Source organism: Cnephaeus nilssonii, assembly GCF_951640355.1.
Source record: "Cnephaeus nilssonii genome assembly, chromosome: 21".
NCBI classification, from domain to species: domain Eukaryota; kingdom Metazoa; phylum Chordata; class Mammalia; order Chiroptera; family Vespertilionidae; genus Cnephaeus; species Cnephaeus nilssonii.
In genome coordinates, this window is record NC_137092.1 from 19601905 (window position 1) to 19622019 (window position 20115).

A 20115-nucleotide genomic window follows, 5' to 3' on the forward strand; every position below is an offset into this window, starting at 1 on the left:
TGTCACATACATTACCTGTGAGAAGTATATGCCGAGTTGTCCAGAGGCCATTTGGAAATCTCTGATGTTGTTATACAGTGTTGTACTTAAAGTTAATTCATAGAATGGGATATTCTACATCTTGGCAAATCACATGCCCTTTCATTAGCAATATGGCTGTGAATGGGATCAGCTATCCAATGAGTTACTGCTCAAATTTTAGCACGTGTACTGGGGGAAGTACAGTTGTTCTGACCTGTCTGATTGGACTGGCTAATGATATGGGATCGATGGCTGATCTGCCCAGGATGGGCCTATGAGGAATCCTGCCACATGCAAGATGGCCATCTTTCTAGTACCAGTCAAGAGGGCCAGCACTGGAGTTTAGGTCTTTTGTCATGTTTTACACATGAACGTGTGTGAGTTAAAAACATTCACATACCTAATTTTGCTTTAAAGATCCCAGTAGTTTTTTGTGTGCAAGACAACTTTACTTTTTACTGAAGTTGTTCAAATAAAAGGAGATTAACCTAGACGGTGTTGTAGATTTGGACTTTGAGCCTTAGTTATTGCTCCCTGGTTCACAGAGGGACCTCAACCTGCTGGGACACCAAGCACATCAAAGGTAACCCTAGTCAAGAACAACTACCCTTAACAAATCAGGTGCCACGGACTTTATTGTAGACTAGAGGCCCGATGCATAAAATTAGTGCAAGAGTAGTACTTCCTTCCCCCAGCTGCCGGCACCAGCTTCCCCCTGGCACCTGAGACCCGGGCTTCCCTTGCAGCCCTGGCTTCGTCTGGAAGGTCATCCAGAAGGACTTCTGAAGGACGTCCGGTCTAATTAGCATATTATGCTTTTATTATTATAGATATTACCAAAAGGCATACATTCTGTAGGTAGACTCACCAAATAAATGTTTCTTTGTTGAAATTAAAATACCAAAACAAGAGACATAGGTGTCTTTGATAGCAGATAAATAACGGTTCCATCTTCTAAAGCCTGTGCTTCCAAATGTCTCAGACCTCCAAAAATATTGCTCAACTGTATAGAAATCTTGTTAGATACTCTATATAACTAAAGGGAAAAAAAGCCAATTTGTGGTGAAAACAGCAAAGGTGAGAAAGAGAATCATGCCTAGATATTTTTTCAAATAATTCCCTAAGATAATCTAACCTAGAATTTGCCGCTTATCAGAGGCCCTTAAAGAAATATTTTCCATCCAGGAACAGTTAGAGGTTTGGGATAGAAGCACTGAGAGCTGACACTGAAACATCAGAATTCTTCCTTTCCACTCACCCTGCCTCCTTTTTTTAAAATATATATTTTATTGATTTTTTACAGAGAGGAAGAGAGAGGGATAGAGAGCTAGAAACATCGATGAGAGAGAAACATCGATCAGCTGCCTCCTGCACACCCCCTACTGGGGATGTGCCCGCAACCAAGGTACATGCCCTTAACCGGAATCGAACCTGGGACCCTTGAGTCCGCAGGCCGATGCTCTATCCACTGAGCCAAACCAGTCTCGGCTCACCCTGCCTCCTTTAAAAAATCGCTTTAAAATGTGAAGCTCTAGCATTGAATTTTTCAGAGGGAAGAACACACTCAAAATGGTATCAGCTGAGGCACATAGCCAGAGTCCACACTCTTATAAGTGCGTGAAATTTGGAGAAAGAGGAAAAACTTTTACTCTACTTATGTTCAAAATCTTTCCCCTCTAGATGTTTCCACCTTTGGCTCTTATATGACATGGGAAGTCATTGTCAGATCGTGATATATTAATATCAGTGTTGGCTGTACTTTCCATATGATACTCCAGGAACTGTGCACAGTGAATCCAAATGACTCTCAGGCCAAGGAGGATGGATGAATACAGGCAAATGCTTAGCGGTCCCTTCAGTAGCCATGTCAAGGTTCAATTTTGATTAAATTTCTTATGCTGTATAATTACATGCTAGTTGTTGTTTTAACTTGTGGACTTTTAAAAACATTACTTCTAAGCAGAGAATTAAAGAGCAGGGGATAAAAGATGGCTCATTGGAAAGAGATTATAACTCTTCAAAGAAGTTAGAGTCCCAGATAGAGAGATTGCTGTGTAGACTTCTGATGCTGCCCAAATATAAAAATCAAGTTTATATCAAAATAAGTCCTAAACCCAATTTCTAATCTGCATTGTATAAATTTTGATTAAAAAATACTGGGTTGGCATAAAGTGGAACCTTTATGAACCCATGGAATTCATGAATGTGGTATCTACCGTGTACCTAACAATTTACTTAATTCATCTTACTAGGAGAGTGGGAAGGATGATACATTAACATCCCACTTACCTTTGAGCTCTGGCTGTTTCTTTCTACCTACTTGGAAGGAAATAGAAGTTGGAATTGTTTAAGTGTTTTTAACTGTCCAGGTAATCTTTTTATATAACCTATTCAAATGAAAGAAGTAGTGTTACCTTGGAAGATATAGTTAGTAAACACATTTCCTATAATCATTTTATGACAGAAAATTTGGAAAGCAAAAGGTGAGTGTTATGAAGAGCTGGGAGAAGAATGTTCTGGGTAGAGAGAACAGCTAGGGCAGTAGCCTTCAGTTATGGATGAACCTGGTATGTATAGAAACCAGAAAGAGAGCCAGTGTGCCTGAGAGGGATGTGGTTCAAGATGAGGATGGAGGGGAATGGGGGCAGATTATGAAGGGTTCTGTGGGAAATGTTGAAAATTTGGGTTTTTATTCTGAGCACAGTAGGAACCCTTGTAGGGCTTTAAATGGAAGCGTGACATGAGTTGAAGGGGTATCATGGGGAGAGTAGATTATGGGGAGCCAAGAGTAGAAACAGGGAGGCCAGTTAGGAAGTTACTGTGGTGGCTCACCTGAGAAATAACAATGGCCTGGACCACAGAGGTGATGATAGCAACTCAGACCCTATTATGAGCAGGAATTTCTCTGACTTCCTTATACTCTTTCAGTGCAGTCTTAATAGTTAATCGATTGTACTTCTGAATTTAAATAAAGTAATATTTTGAACTTGTGCTTAGTTCTATGATTCCTAGCCTCCGTGTTTTTGTTTTTGTTTTTTTTTTCTCATTTTATTACTGAAGTCTTGGATAATTAAGTACTGACTCTTAAAACATCTAATTTCTTTTTGGCTTACTTCTATGTTACTGAGTCTGCCTGAATCTATAATTTGTATCAGGTATTTTCCATAAATCACTTATAGTTATTTATTAAAATACTTAGTGTCTTTCTTATTACAAAATTTTTCCTGCAGAAAATACAACAAAATATGTTTTTAAAAAATACCCAAGCATGATGCTATCCAGAGAAAAATTTTATTTCATTTCCTTTTAGTCTTTTTTCTGTGCATACATGTACTTATTTCTAAGTGGTTGTTATTTCTTAAGGAAGTAAAATTTGCAAACAGTAGTTTTCATAAGAAGTTCAGTAGTTAAGTGGCTTACTTCATTTACTTTTCATAGCATTCTTTTTTTAATTGTATTGGGATGATATTGGTTAATGAGATTATTATTGGTTTCAAATGTACATTTCTATGGCACATGATCTATATATTGCATTGTGTGCCCACTATCCAAAGTCAAGTAATCTTTTACCACCATATATTTGGTCCCCTTTACACTTTAGTACTCTCCAACCCCCCTTCCCTCTGGTAACCATAGCATTCTTTAAGGTATTCGATCAATTTCTTATTTCCATCATGAGCTGCTGAAAAGCTATCCTCCAATTATGTGTTTATTAGGTAACTCGGATGGGCTCTGATTGCATTGTCTGTGTCTTCAGCAAGCTTTGTAGTAATATCTGTAAAATGCCCGTAAAGTCACAGATTAGTCCCAGGGTTTCAATTTTTCCCCCTGGCATTTACTTTTCTCTCACAGGTGTAACTTGGTTAGCATTGCCACGATTCACCATTGAAATCTTCAGGCAATATAAATTAAATATGTTAGCCTGTTAATTAATTATTATATTGCTTCTAGGATTTATGGTGACTTATTTCAACTTTGCGTCAAGAGGTTAGAAATCTCTTTCTAAAATGTTTTAGAACTAACCTAGATATTAGCTGCAAAAAGTCCATTTCAGAAAATAGAAGTTCTTTTTTCAACATGTTTTTCATGAATGCAGGCTAAGATGTCGTGATGATCTGGGTGATTATTTTGCAGACCTCAAAGGAAGATCTTCTGCAGGCTGATTTTGAAGGGGCTTTAAAGTTCTTCAGAGTTCAGCTTCCAAAGAGATACAGGGCAGAGGAAAATGCAAGAAGATTGATGGAGCAGGCTTGTAATATCAAGGTAAGATACACAAATTTACATGTCATAAAGGTGGAACTTGAATGCATAATTATGTAAACCCGGTCCCGGTGTATGTTGCTGGATTTTGACTGTGTTTAAGGTGATGTGTGTGTGAACTAGTCTCTCCCAGACTTTTTTGTCAGGCTGATAAGTATATAGTAGCCATACCTTCTAGTATGATTTAGAGTGAAAATTGGCAGGTTCAGATAGTAACAATAGGGAGACAAACATTTATTTTATAGGTAAGACTCTAGAATGGGCTGCTGTGATAGTGGTTTCCATGGCAGAAGACCTAGTATTTAGCTTTTACCATCTGTTTTAAGATTATTTAGGACAAAGCAAGAAAAGTCTGCTTAGGCAGTGCTTTCCTTTCTCTAAGGGACTTGGAAAGCTTTGAGTCTTTATCGGTCCATTTGCATCCCATACTTGCCAAATACTATGGATAGATTGCTTCTTATCATATGTCTGATAAAACTAAACACATTATATAAAATAATTTGAAATAGAAATCTATCCAGAAAGTTTTAATATCAAGGTGAGAGGTCACTTTTTTTTTTTAATTTGGCACCAATTTACCTTGGGACTATACTAGGGAATTTTTTTTACCTCATCATGATATTAATATACATTTCTTTCTGAACGAACAGGCAAGGATCGCAGGTCTTATGGACCTTACTTTCTTGCTTAAGGAAATAGAGAGTGAACAACATAATAACTAAAGAATATATTTAATATGTTAGAAATGGATAAATAGCTATGAAGAAATAAAAAGTAGGGAAAAATAAGCAAGGTGGGATCAGTGAAGAAGGAGAAAGTTACTGTTGTTTTAGTTAGAGTAGACTTCACTGAGAAGGTGAAGGAGGTGGGTTAGTCTTGGAGATGTCTAGGAAAGGATCATTCTAGCAGTTAGTTCAAAGGCCCTGAGGTTGGCTCATGCCTGGTGGGTTTGAGGAACAGCAAAAAGGCCAGTGTAGCTGGAGCGAAGTGAATGAAAAGGAGAGTGATAGGAGAGGAAGTTAGAGAGCTCGAAGGGAGCCAGGAAATGTCAACCATTGTGAGGATTTAGGCTTTACTTTGAATGAAGTGGGAAGAGATTTGAGTGGAAGAATGGTATGCTCTGTCTGAGGTTTCAGAGGATCACAATGTCCACTGTTGAGAACAGACTATAGGAAGGTAGGAATAGAAATAGGAAACTCAGACCGAGTTTTGCCGTGATACTCAGAGAAATTATGGTAGATTAAACAAGGGTGATAACTGTGGGGATGGAGACAGGGCAGAGATGGAGGTGGTTGGAACCTGGGTATCTTTTTAAAGAGAACCAGTGATTCATGATATATTAAATGTGGGTGTCAGAGGAAGAGAGGAGTCAAGAGGATTCCACTGATTTTGGACTGAGCAATTAGAAGATAGATTTGCCATCAACTTGTTAAGCTCATTACTTAAAATGTACTTTGACATAGATTGCACTTGAGCACCAAACTCACTGTAACACTTTTTTGGTGTAACACTTTTTTCCTGAATTTAACTTAAAGTAAATTCTAAATGTTAAAATGTACAAATCAATACTGAAAGGAAATAACTGATTAAAATATATATTGTCTTTCAAATGAACTCTATATTCAAAGAAATAATTTTCTAAAGATACTAAGAAAGGTAGACCTTTGAAGACTTCATCATGAAATGCAAACTTTTAAAGCCTCTGGCTGATTATTTTGTTAGGCTGGGCCAAATGACTGAGTGTGAGCCACCTTTATCTGTAGACCTTGAAAATGCATTCCAGTGGTCATAGTGGCTTTGATTGATTTTTATGGATGGTAAGTTTGATGTGTTTTCTTCAGCCAGCTGATTATTCCAGAGCTGTCATAGAAAAGTATTAGAAACTGGGGCAGTGCTGTAGGAATCTATTAAAATAAAACATCCATTTCTAAGAATAGAAGAGTAGAGAGTTAAGAGGTACAAGTAAGGTGGAAAGTTAAATGTTTTCAAGGGAAATCTCATAGCATTGGAAAATCATTGAGAGTGAAAAATCCAGAAAAACCATCCAAAAATATGAAACTCACAGGGAAAGACTTTTCCACTGTATTTTATGAAGTTCCTCAGAAGATGGAGGTAATTAGCAATTGTCAAGCCAGAAATATGGAACCTGAGAGACGCAGAAATAGAGTGTTAGAAAACAAGTCCAAAATATGATCTGACTGGACCATTCCTGGAATGAAAGGGTTAGGTACAACCAGAGTGATTTATTTGCCCATGAATGGAGAGATATAAAGTATCTATTTTTGAAGTAATAATAGGGTTGTTATTTTGTTTTGCATTATCTAAGGAGAGTGATTTTCTTTGATATTTAAAACAGTCTCACAGGACACCATTTTTAAAAAAATCCTATATAATAAAAGGCTAATGTGCAAATTGTCCCCTCGACAGGGGGTTTGACTGGGAGTTTGACCAGGGGGCGGGGCCAGCCAACCAACCACACATGGCCCCTCCCCCCAGCCGGCCCGATTGGCCCTCACCCGTGCACGAATTTGTGCACCAGGCCTCTAGTTAAGGTATAATTGACAAAACATTAGTTTCATGTGTACAACATAATGATTCAATATTTACATAATTACATAATTACAATTTTTTTCTTGTGGTAAAACCTTTCAAGATCCACTATCATAGCTACTTTCAAATATGCAATACAGTATTATTAACACTTGTCACCATGACTTACCCATTACATACATACACACACATATACCTGAAGAGAGGCTACTCTTACAATACATGATGTACTCTGATGTTTTCTCTTTCACTGTGTTGTATTCTACTTCATTTTAAACTTCAACCCTTCCCCCAAGAAAAATTTCCAAACCAAAAAGCTAGTTACAACCTACTAAATCATTTTCACAATGATTTTCAGTTTTGAAAAAAATCTAAGGCCTATCCCACTGTTTGCACCTCCTCCCCCTGCCCCATTCCGATCCCATGCAGCCTGTGAGAGTGTGTGGAGGATGAGGTGCCACACTGAATAATGGAAATGGGAATGTGCTAAGGACGTGGGTCACGAGGCCCTCACTGCAGCAGTGCATGCTGGCTACTGGAAATTTTAGGAAACGTGTTAGACAAAGCGTTCACAGACACAGGTGACGGCAGGCATGGGACAGGCAAAAATGTTGAACGCACAATTCTTATCTACAGCCTATTTAAGATTAAAGGTAATGTTTTGTCAAAGTAATAAAAATTCTTTTCTGTATTTTAATTCTTTTCAAAGTTAGTATTTGCAAACAGTTGTATTTTCTTAGTGTTCTCATTAAATTTCCCAACAAAATTAATCACTTCCTCTAACTTTAAGGATCTAGGTGATCAGTGATTTCAGTGAATGGACTGGTTTTAAAATATATGTAACAGTTGCAGGTAAAAATTAACTCATTACCTCTGTATGTGGCTTATTTCTGAGTGTACCAACAGGATGTATTATTGAACCATGGTGGATTAGATAAATATCAGGAATATCTTTTGGTGTTTATTTTTTCTAATTTAACTAACATGATTTCAAAGTATTCTATCTCCCTCAGCTCCTATGGTTTCAGCCAGGCTAACATCAGAAATATGCTGACCTGTCAGCCTTTTGAAAAAGTCATTTGGTTACTTAATACTTAACATATGAATATCCTGCACTTGACCGGGAAGTCAGCTTTTGTTTAATATCATCATTCAATTATTACCTTATAGGTAAAAACTCTGGCTCTACCCTGTTTGGCTCAGTGGATAAAGCATCGGCCTTCAGACCAAAGGGTCCCCGGTTCGATTCCAGTCAAGGACATGTACCTTGGTTGCAGGCTCCTCTCCAGCCCAGGCCCTGGTTGGGGTGTATGCAGGAGGCAACCAATTGATGTGTTTCTCTCACATTGATGTTTCTCTCTGTCTTTCCCTCTCATCCACTCTCTTTAAAAAAGATCAATGGAAAAATATCCTTGGGTGAAGATTAACAACAACAACAAAATAATCCAAAAAATTTGTAAAAGAAATCCAACAGAAGGCTTGCAAAATAAAGTTAAGAAAATGATCCAGAACGTAAAACAAAAAGACATAAGATAGGAGAGAAAAGAGACAAGTTCAATAGATGAGGTTGGACAACTTCCTAATAGGAGGAAGTGCAAAAACCAAACAAAACCTCTGCTGTTGCCTAGCTTCTTAAACTTGGATCTTGGCTTCATGAACTCTGAATCAGTAGAAATTTATATTTATTTATATAAGCATATGAACATTTTTCCTCTGGTGAAACAATATATAGCTTTCATTGGATTCTTAAAGGGAACTCAGTGACTAAAAAAAATCAGCCTCTATTGTGGGACAATCTGAAATTTGTTAATAAGCAAATTATATTTCTATAGAGCATAAGAGTCCATAATGGGATACCTATATATATTCAAGTGCATATACACATAACCTTTATAATTAGTCTTGATCTGATTGCTTTTTTTCTATATATTTTATTCAATATTATTTGTATTATATTAGGTTGAGTTGATGAAATTATTATTCTTGTTGGTAAAAAACCATCAGATATTAGACATTTGTGTATAATTTAATTCAATATTTATGCATTCTTATGGTTCAAGTAGGTGCTATGTATGAAAATGATGAAATATTAAAAATTTGAATCTTTTAATTGTAATGAATTCATTTAGCTGGCATTATTCTGATAAAAATAAAAAGGGGAATTAGAAGAATAAAACATCTGCATACACCTTAGGTCTATGGACATGTAAGACTGGGAAGCAAGTCTTTTTTAAGTTGGTTTTTATTATAATAATTTTGCAAATGCCATGTTTATGATGGGCTTCTATAGTAGCAAGATTCATCACATCACTCAAAATATTCTGTTGGTAGGTCTTTATAAAAGAATATTTAAAAATATAAATCAGCCTATTTTGTTTGTGTTTTATTAATAAAATAGCTTGAGTAAAATCAAAACCACAAAATCTGACATTAAATTAAAGCATGGCAATTAGGAAAGAAAGGTAATTTATTGAGTGCCTGTTGTGTGCAAGGGGACTTCTCAGAGGAATAAGAGTTAAGGTGAAACCTCAAGAATTGGCAGGACTTAAGTTGTGTGTAGGGGGTAGGATATTCCCTGCAAAGAATATGCAGAGGCCCAGAGGTAAGAACAGATGGAGCAGTCCAAGACCTAAGCTAGAGGTCATGACTGGAGAATAGGGAATGAGGGGAGTAAATGGAAGACTAGAGAAGTAAGCAGCAACCAGACAGCTGGGCAGAGCCATGGAGGCCATGGTAAGCAATTTGGATTTTATCCTAGGGGCAGTGGGAAGCCTTGAGAGGTTTTAAGTAGGAGACAGAAGTAATCAGATTTTTATTTGAGTAGGGACATTCCGGCTGCTATGTGGAGAATGGATTGAAAGTGATAAGGTTCTATATTGGTGACAGACCAATTCAGGGACAATTACAGTAATCCAGGTGAGAAATGACCTGAGCATTTGTTATGGGCTGGAGAAATGTAGACCGATTCCAAAGGTATTCCACAGAGAGAATCAACAGACACTGATGACATTCAGGATTCTTAGTCAACTTGGTAGTAATCACTGCAAAAGGGGATAAACAAAGGAGAACAAATTACAAGGATGAAAGATAATGAGTTGTGTTAGACATGTTAAGTTGGTGGTGTATATCCACAAATTCATATCCAAGTACATAGAAATATCATGTAGGCAGGTGGATATTGAAGTGAGATCTGAGCTAAAAGTAGACATTTATATGTCATCAGTATTGAAACCATGGATGAATTCTCATAGAGGAACCCAGAGAAGGGTTGAGGGTAGGTGCATTAATACATAAAAGATGGGCTGAGAAGTAGAAGCCAGTAAGAGTGGGAAGGCAGAGGAAACCCAGAAGAGTATGAAGTGTGAACACTAAGGGGAATTGTATCTGTTTTCACTTAGGAAGATATTGAAAAATGCTTAGAGGTCATATAAGGTACCCAGGAGTAGAAAGTGGTCATTGTGCAATAGTTAATGATAAAGATGTCCTTAATGGCCTTATTGAGAACTATTTCAGTGGATGATGAATTATAAAAGCCAGTGATTCAAGCAATATGTGGAGGGTGAGTAAATGGAAAAAGGAGAATGAAACAACTCTTCTAAGAAGGTTCTTATGGGGAGAACATGGGGGATGGAAGAGATAGCCGGCAAAATAGAGTACAAGAGACAAGATAAGTAGACACGAGCTTGAGATGGATTTTTGGAGGATAAGAAGGATGAGTCTTTAAATGTTAAAAAAGCTCAATGAATCAATTTCTTCATTGAGCACTTAATATATGCCAGGCACTGTGCTAAACCCAGGGAATACAAGATTGAACAAAAGCAAATATGCTCTCTGAACTCATGGAGTTTATACTGTTGTGCAGAAAATGACAATTAGATAATCACCTTAATAAATGTACAGTTACAAAGTGAGAAAATGCTCAAAAGAGATATAAGAATACATGAGAGCAAAGAGCAAAGGGACCTGTCTTTGACTCAGTGACTTAGAGAACACTTTCCTAAACTGAGATTACAAAGCATCCCCGACGGAAGGAACAGCATATGTAAACCCTGCGAGGTGAGAGGGAGGGAGGGATGTTTAAGAAACTAGGAGTAGGCCAATGTGACCTTAGCTTAGAGCAGTGATGGGCAACCTTTTGAGCTTGGTGTGTCAAAGTTCGCCAAAAAACTGAGCATAACTCGGGTAGTGTGTCACTTTGAGGAAAAAACATTATTTCGCAAATGTTTCATCCTCAGGAGCAACAAATGTTTCATCCTCGGCATGCGGCCACCTCAGCGGCCGTGTGTCAGCAGAAATGGCTATGCGTGTCAGTGCTGACACGCGTGTCATAGGTTCGCCATCACTGGCTTAGAGAATGATGAGGGCTGATATCTAAGGACCAGAGCACTCCATCTTCAAATAAGAAGGAAAGGCCCATAGAAAGAGAAAAATTGAAGATTCAATTAAGAAAGGTGAAGATAGCAGAGACAGGCTTCTGAGGAGATACAGGATTAGACTCAAAAGAATGGGCCTTGCCCTAGCTGGTTCAGCTCAGTGGATAGAGCGTCGGCCTGCGGACTGAAGGGTCCCAGGTTTGATTCCCAGTCAGGGCACATGCTTGGGTTGCGGGCTTGATCCCCATTAGGGGGCGTGCAGGAGACAGCCGATCAATGATTCCCTCTCATCATTGATGTTTCTCTCTCTCCCTCTCCCTTCTTCTCTGAAATCAATTAAAAACAAACATTAAAAAGAAGAAGAAGAATGGGCCTTTCTTCCATTACAGCAGGAGGGACTGAGCAAGGAATAGAGGGGGATAAAGAGAATGTGCAGTTCGGTAAAGACAAAGTTGAAAATACTCCATTTGAAGGTTTCTGTTAGTTCAACTAAGCAAATTCTAGAATGAAAGGAATATAGAGTCAAAAGTTTAACCTTTTGCACTCGGATGTTGAGTGTGACTCGACACGGTTAGCATTAGAATAAAGGAATTGAGAAAAAAGCAAGCGAGTGCAAAGGGTTAAAGAACATGGAAAAGCTTTTAGATAGACATGGTAGAGAATAGAAGAACTAACTGGAAAACACAAAAGAATTGTTGGAGATAATGAATTCATAGTGGCAAAATCTGAAATGCTTGTGAGTTTCTCTTGAAATACTCAGCAGCCCACATGTATGCATGAGAGAAGCAGACAGTTATTTTTACTCAGAGCTGAGGCAAAGGAAGGGCAGTGGGGCCAGGAGAATGGTGCCCTAATAAACCACATCTTGGGGGAACGAGAGGGATGAGCAAAAGGGAAATCCCTGATTGGTAACTTTTGCCAATTTCCATATATGAATTCTCCTACAGTGGCCAATTTCAAGGTACCAATGACTTAACTGGCTCACACAGTTTTTGAATATTAACAGTCATTCTGAGGAACTGGGTCAGGAACTGGTTGTTGATTACCCAGCACACCACAGGGTCAAGGAGATGAGGCTAGTAGCCAGAGAGTGGTTGACGTGACGGATCATTGAACCTGACTGTAGAAAAGCAAGTGGAGACAGGTGGGAACTGAGAGACCACAGGAAAGAAGGTGGGGAAGAAGTACAAAGCATAATTGAACCCCGTGAACAGGGAGAACGGTGACAGAGGACATTAGATCCCTGATGGTGTTTACCTAAGAAAAAGAGCATCTTTCTCCAAAATTCTCACGTTTTAAAAACAGGTTAGTGACACTGGAAGATAATACTGACCTGTGCTTAAGTTTTTCTGTTGTTAACTGAGGTTAATGCATTGAGATGAATTGGAGACAGAAAAACCAAAGATGGCAGAGGCAATACTAGAAGAGCCAGGGAAATGAGAAGGGCCCCTAGTGGCTAAAACAAAGTCCTGCCCGGGCATCTTCCTTCTGCACACCAGAAATGTCTTCCTACCCTGCGCTGGAGAGGTAGCCATCAGTGACAAAATGTTGCCATGGTAGCTGCTTGCCTCCGAAATTTCTAAGCTCTGCTTCCAGCTCAGTTTCCTAGCTAGATACTGTGGTGGACAGCAATGCCATCTCCCACAGTGGAATAATGCAATTTGATATTGCCTCTCACAAAACATGTTTTTAATGTGAGATGCTAAATTTGTTTACCTATAAATTACTATTTTTTAATAATATATTTTTATTGATTTCAGAGAGGAAGGGAGGAGAGAGAGAGAGAAACACCAATGATGAGAATCATTCATCGGCTGCCTCTTGCATGCCCCCTACTGGGGATCAAGCCTGCAACTGGGGCATATGCCCTTGACCAGAATCGAACCTGAGACCTTTCAGTCCACAGGCCAACACTCTATCCACTGAGCCAAACCGGCTAGGGCTATAAATTACTATGTTTTCTTCTAACACCTTCATATTTGCAACCATAGATTTGAACTTGACTAGTTGAAGTAACTTTCACACTAGAGCAACACTATAAAGAATATTTGTATTAAAAGCAATTTTCCTCTAGTTTCTTCATGCTGCTTTCTATTTATTTCTGGCTGTTGTTGCTGTGTGTAAACAAGATTGTAATCTCTCAAATGGAGGCTTACTTAGAATAAGCAGTGAGGCCACACAGATGCTTTTGTGGACTCCATGCAACTAAAATGTGTGCCGTTCTGTGCACCATGAAGAGGGTCATTTTCAATCGTGTTCTGTTCCTGTAAAGGTTCTACATTGACAACCACAGTTGGGAATATTTGGTTTAAAGTGTCATAATCTGCTGGGGAAATGTTTATTATGTTATAGGATACAGAAACATGATAATAAACAAATTGATAATGGGGTAGTTTCTATATCAAAACATTTGCCTCTTTTTTCTTTGGAGACTTTTATTAACATTCATGATCCTCAGTGCGCCTCAGATTTGGGACACTGGTTTTGTTTATCCCCCAAACGGGCATTCATACAGTTTGATCTCGCCTCTCGTAAGTCATGCATTGTCGGAATGAGCGGGGAACATGTTATAGCTGGACAGGCTCTGAAACCATTACTAACATGTGGAGAAAACAGGCCAGAGCGCCAGATGCCCAGGCCCAGGTCCCCTCCACACTCAGAAAGCTCAGCCTCTCCAGCTGTTCGGAGTCAGCTGGAATGCATTGGTCTCTTTTATTTACTTCTGCCATTGTTTTCTACCATTACACCCACTTCTGCATGTTATTTTCTTTCAGTTTATTGAGAAAGCTATGTAGACATTTTAAAATGATGGGTGACCCTGGCTATTGTCTCATGAGCTAATCCATATAAATCATTAAATTATTTTACCCCAAAGAAAAGTAAGATAAATAGACATAATTTTTTATATGGGAGTCTCTTTTTTTAGAAAAAGAAAGAATAAACCATAGTAGTAATAAAGCGTTATGCCCGTATATGCATTCCACACTTGGTACCGTGTCAGAGCTTTCCACATAGAATTAACAGCAAAATAATACTTCAGGACTGTTGTTCTAACTGGTAGTTTCTCTCCCTTCAAACTTTAAGTATTTCCCGTGCAACAGTTTCATGCTCAGCAGTTTTCTAAGGTCTTAGTAAGACTAATGATTGTGCTCTTAAATGGGAGTGTTCATATTTCATAGACCTTTCTGCAGTGTTTTGCCAATTACCTTTTATCCAGTTGTTATGATTCATGTGTATCTGTGTTGGAGAATAAAATTCGAACTCATCTTCACTGTTTGGAGATAGTGGTAATAAATATTTTCCCTCAACTATTTATGAAATCCACAGTTCTTCGATTTCTTTTTTTACTACTTGAATTCATATTAAAGATTAGAGTTAAAATATGCTTCACAAATTGTGTTTGGGGTTCTATTTGGACAAGAAAACAGAGATGTTTCTCTCTGCCCTTGTTTCCACTCAGTGGAAATAATTTAATTTTTTAGGTAGTGATAAAAATAAATGTAGATGTCTTCGGGGTTTAGAATAGGCTAGGTTAAGAAGGCTGGGCCATCGGATGCTGGGGGGTTAGTATTCCAAACACTTCCATTGACCCTCTACTCCAGGAGCACTGTAGAGTATATTCCTGTTTCTCCAACTTATGGACCCATTTAGCATATAGCTGTCAACTAACTGAGTCTCATTAATACTCTGGAGAACCTACGTATTTTACTATTATGCCTTTTTCTCTTCTCCTCTCTTCCACCCTGAGAAAAGTTATTTTCTTTTGAAATGATGGAAACACATATAAACGAGAATTTCAACCTGAAAAAGATAGTGAAAATTTGTTAATGTTATTCACATGTCTCCAACTGCTGTTTGTCCCATTTTCCGAAGCTCCACTTAAAGGCAAACAAACTGCTGAGTGGAAAATTATATTCCTTGCTGTAGTTGAAAGTTGTGATTAAATGGGCAATCTTTTCCCACTGTCGATTTATCTGGCTTGGGGGCTTTCTATTGTTGCCGCCTGTGAGAGAGAGCTATTTCTTTCATTTACAATGTCTAGAATTTTACCTTTTCCCTGCCTGTACTACTTTCTGCCCAAAACACTATAATATGTAGTTCACATAGTGTCTTTCAAATACTTCTTGTAGTTGCTATTATTATTATTATTATTATTATTATTATTATTATTATTGGGAATCTTGAAGTACAAATCTCATGAAGAGGTGGTAAAACTCAGTGTTTTGTTACGTGGTTTAGGCTAGGGCAGTGGTCGGTAAACTCATTAGTCAACAGAGCCAAATATCAACAGTACAATGATTGAAATTTCTTTTGAGAGCCAAATTTTTTAAACTTAAACTTCTTCTAATGCCACTTCTTCAAAATAGACTTGCCCAGGCCGTGGTATTTTGTGGAAGAGCCATACTCAAGGGGCCAAAGAGCAGCATGTGGCTCGTGAGCCGCAGTTTGCCGACCACGGGGCTAGGGGATGCTTGCATTCCTGACTTTGGCACAGATTCGACACATTTATCAGTGTTTTCTCTGCGGTGTTTCCTTCTTTTTCAGGTACTGCATCCCCTCTGTTATCTCTCACCCTTAGCATCGCTGTACTTCCCCCTAGCTCTTACTGTATGCCGAAACGTCTCAATAAGTTGGTTCCTAAACAGACAGTACTTTTTTACCTGGGTCTCATGTCTGTCCCCCATTTTCATGTCTGTGATAGTCTGCTTGGCTTCATCAAATACCACAGACTGTGAGGCTTAAACAGCAGACATTTATTTTCTCACAATCTTGTGGACTAAAGGTCCAAGATCAGTGTCTACAGATTTGGTTTCTTCTGAGGCTTCTCTCCTTGTCTCGCAGGTGGCTGCCTTCTCATTGTGTCCTCACTGCCTCCCCTCTGCGTGCCACTATCCTAATGGGATACTGGCCATATTGGATCAGGATCCACTCTACCTACCCCATTTTAACTTAATTATCTCTTTAAAGGCCCTGTCTCCAGATAGTTATATTCTGAGGAACCTGGAATTAGGGCTACAAATTGTGAATTTGAGGGGCATACAGTTCTGCCCATGACAATGCCTTTCTCATCATAGTCAACAGATTCTTCTGAAAATAATCTTACTGGGCAAACCAGAGCTGTATCTCCATGATCTGCTAACACATGGCAGTGTCCTGTGTTTGTCTGCCTGCCTAATTTCTCCCATTGTCTCCTAAACTCTGAGATTATATAAAAAGATCGTATTCTTCTTCACGACTTTGCCCTCCACTTTCATCAGCCTGCTTGGTTGGCAGGGAATTTTCTCTGGCATGTATATTTGCTTATTAAAAGTTCTAATTTATCTTATGTACCCTGTTCTCATATGGTCATATTGCATTAACTTCTTTATAGTCCTGCCTTTATATTGTATCACATCTTATATAAGCCACGACCTCCCTAAGTACCCTCCTTTCCTGAAAGAGGAATTGAGTTGTGCAAGTAAATAAGTTATATATTATTAGGATGCCCATTGATAGAAGAGTATCTATATTTTATGATAATAGAAAAAGTATCTTAAGCAATAACATAATTTGAATACTACATGGAACATAAGGACTTCATTTGTTTACATGAAACCTTTTATTCTAAAATATTTCACCAAACTTTAGGATGGCCATTGTTTAAGAAGTCAAATCACTGACATTACCCCTATAAGGGAAAGTATCAAGAGAATTGTCTGACAAAGTGGAATCTCTCAGAGCCTTAGAAGTCATGGCTTCAGGCCCCTAACATTGCTGTATGGGACTGTTAAAGCCGCCTCAGACCAACCAGGCTCTCTGGCTTCGGTTTTTATCTTCTCCAGTTTCCTCCGCACACTTTCACTGGAGTTGTCTGCCTGGCAAAGCAGTCTCATCTTACCAATCCTCACCTAGTTCATCTCACCGTTCAGCTTTAGTCATTTTACCCCTGCAGATGTAACTTTAGAATCTTAATATAGGTGATGTAGTTAAACTCATCTTAATGTAAATTTTTCATGAGGGCCCTGGGCATGTGGTCTCAGAGTGACTGAAAAATAACTAGATTCACACCTTCTAAAAGAGGGTAAAACATTATTCGTTATAAAAATAATCAGACCTGTCTTCAGTGTAGTATCACAAAATCCCAACTCTATTGACTTGATTGTAGATGGACCCAGGATCTGGGGGTGGGGAATGAGCACAGGAGAGGAGGTTGTGTAATATATTATTCTCAATATTTGGAGACAAATGCTGTTTAAAAGGAACAAAGAAAATGGGAAAGATCTAGTGTTTTGTCTTTTGAAAAATAGGGTCCATGAATAGAGTACTGCATTTGTCAGGAAAACTGCTGTACTAGGCGAACTGCCTTTAATGACTGGAGAAACTTGCTGCTGTCAGAAGGCACACAACTTAATCATGCTGCTTGGCAGATGCTCCCGACTAGTTTCAATGAACTGAGCCTGAAATCAGATCCAAAGATGTCCTTCCCTCAGAGAGTGGGTGATGGATCGAGTGAGCAACATGCTCTGAGCATTTGTAGAAGAAGAAGGCAGGCCCATCCAGGCTCTCTCCAGCAGCCCCTCCTCCCCTGACCACTAGGTCTGTCATGTCTACAGGCTGGCCGTGGACGCCCTTGAACCAGCTCCTCCCTGCCTCCCCGAGGTGTGTCTGTGTGCTCCTGCCGCTTGCTGGCACATCTATAACCCACACCGCCTTCTACAGCTTGCCGTTCCTACATATTTCCCCTTCTGATTCTATGCAAGTTGCCATTTTTGTTTGACGGCACCATTGGTTAACATTGTCTTTGCGAAGATAACAGCCACAATGATACCCTATTTCCTTGGATGCCTAGATGATTATCATTGACTTGCCACCTTACCATCCTGAAGTACTCGTAGTGGCCCGATTTTACAGATCAGAAAACAGGTACAGCATGTTTAAGTTTCTACCAAAGGCCCCTTGGCTGATAAGTCATGGAGCTGAAGTTTGAATCCAGGCAGTCAATTTCAGAGTCTGTATTTTACTACCTCTCCTCACTATTTTTTTTTTTTGTATTAACCTTTTACTATACTGCATAATTTTTAAAGGCAGTCAATATTTAAATGTTATTTAATATTGCCAATATCAATTGGTCACTTACATGATTTAAAACGACTCTGATTCCCTATGGTTATATTAAATTTCCAACAGTCATTCTTTTGCTTAATGAGTAGTTAAGATTTCTTGTATAGCTACTCTGTCCTAGCACTGTGCCAGGTGCTTTATTTAGTAATAATCACAACAGACAAGATTCCTGTCCCCCTGATCAGGGTTACAAAGGAAAAGAGAAGTGTGTTGCAAGAGAGAAAGTAGTACGAAGCTCATTTAGATTGGGAAAGAGGGTGGAGGAAAACTTGTTTGAGATGGTGCCCCCGATTCACAGGAGCTAGCCTGCTGAAGAGGTGGGTAAGGTATGCTGCAGGAGATCTCTTGTTTCTGGCAAAAGACTAGACTAGATGTTAGTCTAAAGCCTCAGTACAGAACCTCTAAAAGTTCTGGATAAAATAATTTTAAAATAGTTTTAAATGTATGGCTGAGTTAGTGGGAAAGTAAGGAAAAAATTTAGAAGCCACAAATCCTGTGAAAAGCTGAATCTTGAAGTATAAGTGAATTCTAAAGCTATGTTTGTTATTTGAGTATTTGCCAGTTCCTGGTGGCCTAGATCTTGAGTTTTACCAGACCTCATGCAGGACACAAAGACATAGCCAGAGCCTCCAGTGGGCTTCTCTGTCACGAGGTGAACTGGGGGAAAGCCCACCCTCTGCAAAGTGGTTCTTTGCTTGCCTTGGCCTCAGTGCTTGAGTGAATCAGTTCCATTCTCCCATGGTAAAAAGAAAAATATAAAAACCCTCTGGAGCCGAAACCGGTTTGGCTCAGTGGATAGAGCATCGGCCTGCGGACTCAAGGGTCCCAGGTTCAATTCCGGTCAGGGGCATGTGCCTTGGTTGCGGGCACATCCCCAGTTGTGGGTGTGCAAGAGGCAGCTGATCTATGTTTCTCTCTCATCGATGTTTCTGACTCTCTATCCCTCTCTCTTCCTCTCTGTAAAAAATCAATAAAATATATTTTAAAAAAAACAAAAAAAACCCCCTCTGGACCGAGGAAATGCTATGTGGGAAGGCCCGTAGGCAGAAAGGCCGTTCATCTTTTCAGGGAACTGATAGACTGGTACAGAGTGAGCAAAATTAGTGCTGCTAATGAGTTTGGAGAAGAAGCCAGAGACCAGATTCTTGCAGAAGCTCACAGGCCTTGTTCAAGATTTTTTATTTTATTCTAAGTACAATGCAAATCTTTTGAAGGGTTTTCAAGAGATTATCTGACTTCTATGAGAAATAATAGATTGAGAAAATGTAAAAATAGAGAGCCATTTTAAAGGCAGAAGTAAAGATAATAAAATTAAAGAGATATAAACATATTTTTATGTAGTTAAGCTCATCTTTGAATAAGCCAGTGTGTAATGATAATGAAAATGTATCTTTTGCAGGCTATATCCATTTTATAGTAATTTTTATTGGGAGGGAAATATGTTAAGTAGTAGAATTTTATTGGAATAAATATACCATTTAAATTTACATCCTTGAGAAATAAGATCTGAGTGTATTTTCAGATAAGGTATAATAGTCTGGGAAAGACACTGCAGAGATTGGCTAATGACACCAAACCTATTTTCCTTTCTTCCTGTTAATACAGCTACACTACATTTCCCAGCCTTCTCTGCAGTCAGGTGTAGTCATATGACAGTCTGGCAGGGGAATGAGAGTAAAAGTGATGAGCATTTCTTCCTTTAGTCTGGCTGTGTTTTTTTTTTTTTTTAAGTTCCCATATTGCTTCCATGTGCTCTACCTCTTGTGCCATTTGGATATTGGCATCCAAATTGACTTGGAAACCACATGTT

At 38.8% G+C, this 20115-nt stretch overlaps 1 protein-coding gene across 5 annotated transcripts in view; it reads left to right on the forward strand.

The window, feature by feature from the left end:
• RABGAP1L (RAB GTPase activating protein 1 like) overlaps window positions 1-20115 on the forward strand; it is a 462901-nt gene that overhangs the window by 352604 nt on the left and 90182 nt on the right. For 4 of the 5 annotated variants that reach the window (XR_013812987.1, XM_079761776.1, XM_079761779.1 and 1 more), the window contains one exon: window positions 4156-4284. Coding sequence is in view for 4 of the 5 variants with exons in the window: in XM_079761776.1 (XP_079617902.1) it covers window positions 4156-4284 (129 nt within the window). In the remaining variant the exon portion in view is untranslated. Of the gene's footprint in view, window positions 1-4155; window positions 4285-8001; window positions 8699-20115 lie in introns of those variants that run through there. The other variant, XM_079761778.1, reaches the window with a different exon arrangement.